The sequence below is a fragment of the Corvus cornix genome, chromosome 17 (genome assembly GCF_000738735.6).
Source record: "Corvus cornix cornix isolate S_Up_H32 chromosome 17, ASM73873v5, whole genome shotgun sequence".
In the NCBI taxonomy this organism is placed as follows: Eukaryota; Metazoa; Chordata; class Aves; order Passeriformes; family Corvidae; genus Corvus; species Corvus cornix.
In genome coordinates, this window is record NC_046346.1 from 1,311,306 (window position 1) to 1,320,000 (window position 8,695).

Consider the following 8,695-nt stretch of genomic DNA (forward strand, 5'->3'; position numbering starts at 1 on the left):
GAAGAGTTGTTGTTGTTCCTTTCTTAGTACAACACTTCAAGAACTTATGGTTGGCTACAACACTTCTGTTCCATGTCCTTTTTCAGTCAGTTCAGATTAAACCTGATATGTGACAGTCCATATAGCAATGAATGTATTTCTGCAGTGCTTTATGTTTTTCTCTGATGTCTATCTGAAGTTCTTGTCGTTGGTGAATTTTGAAAAGAAATTTTTAGAAAGTTAAACAATTGTAAAATGTTCTCTAAGACATAGGAAATATAGGTAATTACCAAATTTAAATGGCCAAACTATCATTAAAGCTAAAAATGACAAAAATAAAACAGCTTGGAAAATGTTTATGAAATTCTATTTTCTAGTAGTGAAAAGCCTGGCAGTGGTTAGAAAATACTGTTTGTTTTCATTAGCAATTCCTTTAGGTTTTGTAATGTAGTTGATTGATTGCCGTGGCCACATTGTGGTTTTACACAAGTTCCTTTTAATACACTATTGCTAAAAAGCAATATGACATTAAAATGTTAATTCTGGTTTTCTTCAAATTAACAAACGAGTAAAAAGTTATTTGGTTGACACAGGAAAGTAGAAAACGTAACATTACTTAAAAATTTCTCTTAAAATTAATTGAATAAGGATTTTTTAAAATGAAGGTGCTTAGTATGCCACTGTTGGGTATTAATTCAGCTGTCTATAAGCTCTACTTTTATAAAATATAACTTTTATTTTTGCTGCTGTACAAAGTGAGCTTAGAGAAATTATTTTGGGTGCATGTGCTTGGCAGTTGAGCAGAAGCAGTAGTCTCGGGCCAGCAGATAGACATTCAGAAATCATTTGAAATACATGTCTTGTAAATATTAAAGAGGTGACTGTTTCTTGTAAAGCTGTCAAAGCTCTGGTTGCTTTGGTCTTATCCTTAGAATTTGCATTCTGAAAATCTAAGCTAACAGATTAGACAATCACTGCTTGTGTCTGGTATTGTTAAACTCTAGGTGATGCACTAATCTGTATTAATTAATTAATCAGGATTAATTTTTGCTGCATGTTAGCTAGATGTGATAAAGGTTTTTTATTTTTCTTTCTTTATTGCTTCTGAGACTTTTAGAAAAATCTTAGCTTGTAAATCCTGCCCTTCATGGTATTGGCACTTCCAGACTGTCACATTTAAATCAGAGCCTGAAATATTAGTTAACTGTTTCTTTCATATTCCCAGGACAAGGAGGGCTTACCAGCTGCTGTGGAAGTGGAGAGACTGTCACCAGGCAACTCCACTGTCTCGGAATATAAATACAAAGAGGCAGGAGAGAAACAAATTCAGTATTCATGGCCTGAGCACTTGAAACACATCTCTATTAAATTTATAGAGTGTCAAAAAGGTTATGAGAAAAAATACAATGATCAAACACAAATAAATTTAAAAAATTATTAAACCCAAAAAAAGCCTGCTTAAAGTAGGTGTTCCCATTCAACTTCTGCATTTAAACTCTTTTGTATAATTATTACAGGCAGCCTATAAAATGTTTCAAAACACTTCGTATTTCATTTTGTAAGTCAGGCTTTGTGGATTTCTTGACCATTGAAGTATGGTGTTACCTAATTATATTTTTTGCAAGTTTTAGCTGCTGTATAATTTGCTGACTAAAGTTACAGGGGGGAAAAAAGAATTAAAAATATAATCCATTCAAAATTTGCAGTTTGCAGGACTCCTGGAGTTTGGCTTAGATTTGCAGTAATACTACATTTCTGGGTTGGTTGAAGAACAGATGGTTATCAAGAGAAATATCCCCTTAAATGCATAGTAAAGCGAACTCAAAAGATTCATCAACCGTGCTTTAATGTGGGCTTGAGGTATCACCGAAGTCATTAACCAGTGCAGAGAAAAGATCTGAAGGCCTCAAATGAAGATGGGAGAAACATGTAACAAACAGGACTCGAAATAAGTACTTTTTTTGTCTTCTGGTTTTGATGTCTGTTATTTTAGTTTTAGCTCTATCCTGTGCACCCCCTTCTTTATAGTTCTAGCTCTAAACCGCTCAGTATCAGCAGTTTAAAAATTAATCTGGACTGAAAGTTTCCTTCTCTTCTTTGTAAAGAAAGAATTTTGAGTTTGCTGATCACTGAAGACGTCTTATGCTTTCCGATGCTTTACTGCTTTACTCTTAGCAGTTTAGACTGTTAGCAATACAGACATTAATCTGCACCATTATACAACTGGGTTTTGTAAAACCGCTATCATGGTATGGATGAAACAGAAGAGCTTAAGGATTTAATAGAGAGGTATTTCCCCAATTGTATTTCATATTTTGAACACTCTGCTTCCAACACAACTGTTACACAACTTCCATTAAAAGAATTAGTAAAGTTTTGGTTAAACCTGGCCCCATTCCATATGAGAGTCCGAGGAAGTAAATAATAGTAGTTAAGATGGAACATGTTGCCTTATAAAAGGGTCTGAGTAAATGCTCTGCACGTGGCAAGCTGGGCAGTTCAACAACTTGACATGACACCGAATAATTGATGAGGAAACCAATGGAGCCTCTTCTGTTTGTAAAAGGCAATGAGTGTTTTTCCTGTCTTCTTATCCAAGGAGTGAGTGTTGTTTCTGTTTATTTAACAGAATTGTAAAGAGAGCCAAGACCCCTTTAGATGGAAAGTTGGTTTGTCTGCTAGAAACAGTGAAAGTCTCATATTTAACGTTTACTCTGTTTACTCTGAGTGGGTTATAAAGCTGCTGCTGGTCTCATGCTTGCACTGGAAACCTGGTGTGAGGGGATCAGAAAGCCTGGTGTGCACCCCAGGTGTACGGACACAACTCTGACAACCTGTGCTAGTTCTTGTGTTGTTAGAGCTGTTACCTCTCTACATCTCCTCATTCTGGAGAGCTGTATATTGCCTTAAGTAAAAATCTGTGAGGACATCTGTAGCTTAACCTGGTTTTTTTGGGAAAGGTTTTTTAAAAAAACACATAAGATGTTGCTGAACACTCCCGAGGAAAGTGTTGCTCCTCACTGCCCCTCTGGCTCTTGATGTGTTAATAATTTAAAAACAATTCTGGAAATCATAGTGATTTGCTTAATCTGTTCTGGTTTTCTCCCTTCCTTCCTGTTTCCTATGATGTGTATTTTATACTGCCTTTACGCTCAGTCTTTCCTGCTTTTGCATCACTTTATTGAAGTCTCAACAGCAATTTGTGTGTGAGTTATAAACCTTATATTATGTTTCTAGATTAAACTGTTGTGAAAAGCATTTTCATGTTACCAGTGAGGTTTTTGGCACTTGCAGGGCAGACTTCCAAATGTTCTGTTAAAGAGAGAGAGGCAAACTTGTGAGTCTGTTTTTTGTGACATTAATGTCAGTGGCCTTGTGCACAGCAGCTGATGTACCAGTCCTGGCTGGTTCTCTCAGCTGGTGCTTGTCGGGGATTCACAGAACCTTCAGTAACTGTTGGTACTGCAGGACCGTGTCCACCAGCTCAGGCCTAGCCTAGCACAGGGATGCAGCCTGGATCCTGGGTGTGGGATATTTGTTTGCACTGTGATCTGCTAGGTGAAGAGGTTGATTACAAACTGTTCTCACGTGAGTTGTGTGTTTGAGTGTGGAACCTGCTGCGGGTGCTTGCTGTGCTCAGCGACACCTCGAGGTAACCTCAGTCTCACACACTGGTGCTGGCAGCGGGGTTGCGTGATGGGGTGTAAGACTTTCTTGTAGCATTTTCTTTTACATCTTGGTTGTTTTCTGACTTGTACACTTTTAGAATAAAGAGCACTTTAAGAAGAGAAGATTGAAGGCTTAAAGCTGCATATTAAATAGAAATGGAAATTTTTATTCCATATGTATTTTATGCCAGAACTTGTTCTGAGGTTTTGTGTCTGTCTTCTTGTGTGTGTGTAGGTTTTTTCTTTCCCACATTTTCTCCACCCATCCCCGCCTTTTTCCCTCCTCCCCTGCTTCCCCCTCTCCGGGATGGTATCTGCAGGCTGAGCTGCAGCAGGTTAGGGGCAAGCAGGAGTGTTCGGCTGTGCTGAGTGCAGGACATCAAGGAGTTTGCAGAGGTTTGGAAAGAAGTTTGCATTGCTTTTTAGTTGTGCTGCATAAAGACGAGAATGTGTAGTGGGTGTTGAAATTAAGTTACTCTGAATGGAACTCCAGTTCATTTTAGAGGGATTGCAGCTGTAAGGACCTTAAAGAAGTGGATGAGGTAAAGAATTAGTTAGGAGAAAGAAATGAAGTATTTTTCACTATATTTTTCAATTTGGGATTGAAATGAATTATTTGTAGCCAGTATGGATTAAATTGGCTGACTTTTATCAGGAGAAGCAAGTTCGTTTATATTGGGTTTGCATGGTTTACTCTGGAAGGTATTTTCTGATAATTTTTTGAAAACTTCCCTGGTTTTATAATTTCCATACAATTCAAATACAGACCAGTTTGAGCTGTGCTATTTGTAGAAGTAATTAAGCATGTCCTTCAAAAGCAAAACTCCTCACTTTATGATGTAAGAAAAGTTGAGAGTAAAAGAGCAGCATAGTTACACTAATGTGCCATTGTAGCATGTTCCCATCCTGTCATCTGGAAAATTAAATCAGGTTCCAGCATGGATTAACATCCAGACTTGTGTGGAGGGGAAGGTACTGTCTTAAATGCCATGAAATTGAACAATGGGATTATACAGTTCACAGCTAATTTCAATATTCTGCTGTACTTGGCTTTTTGTTGAACAAGATTCTATGGGGAGAGGCAGGGATAGCTTTTAGAACTTGGAAGCATTCACATATGTAATGAAATACTAACAGTGATAGCTGCAATATGGTTGAGTAATCAGTGCAGTGCTCTACGTAATGTGCACAGACGTGACGTGGAATCAACTCACAGTTTCCAGTGCTGTATTTCACAGCATGTATTTATATTCATGAATGGCTGCTTTCCAGGGAAGTTTGTGAGCACTTGCTTTAGGCACAGACTGTGTGGATCTTGTCATCTTTGTGAGCTGAAATTACAAAACCGTTTGTAATGAAAGATCAACAGAGGAGTTCAGCATGTAGCACAACCTGAGTACTTGTTTTGGGGTTTGGGACAAGTTTAGTTTGAGAAGCATCTCCATAATTCTTGTGACTTTTTCCTTCTGGGGGTTAACTTGCACTGTGTTTGTTCCTGGTTTGCAGGGTCTTCTCCTGCCCTCAGCTGAGCTTTCAGAGCTCAGTTAAGTTATAGGTGACCGCAAAGCTTCAGCTCAGTGCTTTGCTGTAGCTGGACAAGAGGTTGGTCGGGATCTCAGTCTGGCTCTTCCCTTGTTCTGATGTCAGCAAATAGATTCCACTCTCCTGAACTTGAAAAAAGTATTTTACATGTGTTTACTTTGCATCATTTCACTCGAAAGCCTGTTAAGTACCTAGAATAACAGCATTCCCTATGTTTTGAGTTGCAAAGAGCTTTCTTACTGTCTAAAACTACAATGGAGCTGCATCTGTTTGCATGCGCTGTGCAAAACAAATTACTGCGAGTAAAAGTGTTTGAAGTTCCCAAGTTACTTTAGTTTTACAGGCAGAGTTGACAGTCAGTTCTGTTCGTGTGTTTACCAAGTATTTCACACAAATGCTGAAACAGTTTTCACTGATACTCGTGGTGCTGATTAAAGCTGAATCCTGGGTGCTGGCTTGGCCTGTATCTGTTTGACTGTTTTCCCTTGTTCAGAATAATTCGGTTATCATGTCTGTCGTGATTTTTGGGTGACTTGTGCTTATCCCTTCAGGGGAGAGCCTGTCTGTACTGAGTAATAGCAATGTTTGGTTTAGAGATGTTTATATTTCATAAAGTCAGATGTCTTTAGGGCTACTATTGTATGTATTTATGTCAGTCCTCTTGATGTAGTGAGGGTGGTCCAGCTTCCTCAAACTTCATGGCATGAGCATGTAGAATTTAAATATACTTTTATTGTGGATGTATGTGTAGGTAAGTACAGTTGAAAACACCTTTCAAATGCACACTGGGTTAACAGTGAAGAATGGATGCAGTGATGATAGCTATAAGATGTGAAGTAGTTTCTTTTTCCCCTGTGTAGTGTTTTCCAAATAAAGATAGTGGAAGTTTAGTAAATATTCCCAGACCATTTAAAAGCTGAAGTGATGGAGCTGATGCAATTTTAAATAGAAAGGACTTGTAAAGACATGAGGGCCTGAGGCTGCCAGGCATAACTTAGAGTAGTTTTCTTACCTGTAGGGTTCCAGTTTGTCTGGATTAGCCATTCGGATGCTGTTGGGAGATGTGTCACCCCAAGTGGCCTGTGGACAAGCTATATCCCTGTGTCACACAGGCATGTGACACGCAGGGCGGTTCCCTCAGGTGGGACCATAAAGGCACTAACAGGAATGTGTTAGCTCGGGGTGAGCTCAGCTGCCCGTGCTCATGCCTGAACGCTGGAGTCTCACAAAGCCCTGCACAAACCTCTGCCTCGGGACCAGGAGCTGAGATGGGGCTCTCAGACTTCACAGAAGTACACTCTAGTGGGTTTCTCTGGGCTGTCCTTCATGGTAGAGACCTCCAGGAACACAAAAGGGCTTTCAAGATGCTAAGAAAACAGGAAAAACACCGGTTTACACACACACACACACACACACACACACTTTGTATGGCTAATCTGTTTTGTTGGATTTTTCAAGAATGAGAATATGGGTTGCCATCTATGGAGGAATGTGTTTAGAGCAAACCCACTTTGGATTTATGTCAAACTGAGCTACTCATTTCCCTAAAAATTGGTAAATTATAAAATGTTGTGTATGGCAATATGTGTATATGTATTTATAATAAGTTTGAGAGCAATGGATCAGTAGAAGTGGGGGAGAATGTAGGTATCATGTTCAGACACCATTACAGATGTCTTCAGCAATGCAAATTTATTTCTTTCATTGATTGGGGTTTTTTTTCTGTGAAATTCTGAAGTCTTGCCCTCTGATAATTAATTTAAAAATTACTTAAAAATTTGCATCTTAATAGATGTGGCATAGTTTCATCTTACCACTGATGCTGTGCTTGCTGTGCTGAAGTGTAAAGCCATACTGTCCTGTTAATCACTAATTGTGTGCAGAGGGGGCCCATGCCAGCACAGCTGGTCACATCCCTTTGGGTGTTTGGACACTTTGCTCACTTACCTGTGTGTAGAGTGAAGAATTTTCAAAGTAAGGCTTTAAAGGAGACCCCTTGCTTTCTGTTTCTAATCCACTGTATTAATGTAGATGGGTTTGCTCATATGTATATGTACAGTTTGATATATTGTATATGTGTCACGGTGAAATGTGACGACCAAACATCTGATTGTCTGGAAAATGTAAAGCTAGAAAGTTTATAAAGGCCCAGGCTGTTGGATTTCTCATGTGGAAAGAGTACACCTTGAAAAGGAGTGTGCATCTGCTGGCAATGGAGTCACCATCACCAAACCCCTCACTCTGAGGATCTGGGCTGGCACTGCTCTGACACACCAGTGGAGGTGCCTGTGCCACCCCACCCTCCCTGCCTGCGCTGAGCCCGGCGTGGGGACAGCACCAGACCCAGCACGGCACCCAGGGGGACGCTGCCAGGACACCGTTCATTTGTTCATGCGTTACACTTCATTTTGAACTCTTGCCTGATTGATATATGGTTTGGTTTTTTGTAATTAAAAAATAATCTTTGTAGAATGGAATGTGGCCTTCTCTGACGTATTCCTTTGAAAAACGGATGGCTTTGAAGAGATCTGTTTTAAATAGGTTGTCGTATAAATAGTTTCAATCATGATATTCTGTTGTTTTATGAACATCTCTAATTAAATTTAAGATAACTTCTCAGGGAATACTACCGTATTATTTATTCTGACAGCCAAAGGAATAAGGACATTGCATCAGTCTTGAATGCTTGCTACTCTGAAGTGTTTCACACTTGTTTTCCTGATGAGAGAGGTTCCAGGGCTGTGTTAATTGCCTCTTTCAAATTCTGGATAAATATTTTTGGTTATTTAGGGAGCATACCTTAAGTATAAAGTAATTTTGAGGGATTTGTAATCTGGTATCACTGAAAACTGTCTATGGAGATAAATCAGCACAGTGCCTGGAGCTGGCAAAACTGGTTGTCTGATTTTAACCAAAATGAAGTGCATTGGGTAACCATTTCCTGGTGACAAACCCAGGTGGCAAATTGCAGCCGGAAAGATATTGCCCAGGTAACAGCCCGAAGTTCAGTCTAGCACCAGGGCTTCTCTTAAAAAGTAATTTTTTAATATATATATATGTGTGTGTGTATGTACACACAGACATTTTTGGTTTCATGTGTTTTGTGTGTGTTTTATGTACAGTTTTTTTTCTGTCTGGAGGAGGGTAAAGGGAGAGCCTTGAAAAGTCCTTCCCTGCTCTTATCAGCACAGCAGCCTCAGCTGCCCTCCTTGGATCCCCTGCCAGGGTTGCTATCATCTTCTGATCAAATATTAATGTGTGATTCTCTGCTTGCTCACTAATCCAAAGCCAATTAATATTATCTGTCAATTATTTACAGATCCTGAGGTGCGGAGGCAATTCCCAGAGGGCTACAGTGACCAGGTTTGGAATGCGTAATTAATTTTTTACATGACAAAATTTATTTCAGGGTTGTTCAACATATTATTGCTGCTCTTTTTACTGAAAGAGATAAATGCATTCTTAGAAAGAAAAAGAAGCTGTAATTAGAAGCAGAAGGATAAAAA

The 8,695-nt window shown here is 39.2% G+C and overlaps 1 protein-coding gene across 5 annotated transcripts in view; it reads left to right on the forward strand.

Annotated features, from left to right (window-relative positions):
- Positions 1 to 8,695, forward strand: part of DENND1A (DENN domain containing 1A) — a 159,876-nt gene that overhangs the window by 21,978 nt on the left and 129,203 nt on the right. For all 5 annotated transcript variants that reach the window (XM_039561625.1, XM_039561626.1, XM_039561628.1 and 2 more), the window contains exon 3: positions 8,509 to 8,552. In XM_039561625.1, the coding sequence (XP_039417559.1) occupies positions 8,509 to 8,552 (44 nt within the window). The remainder of the gene's footprint in view (positions 1 to 8,508; positions 8,553 to 8,695) is intronic.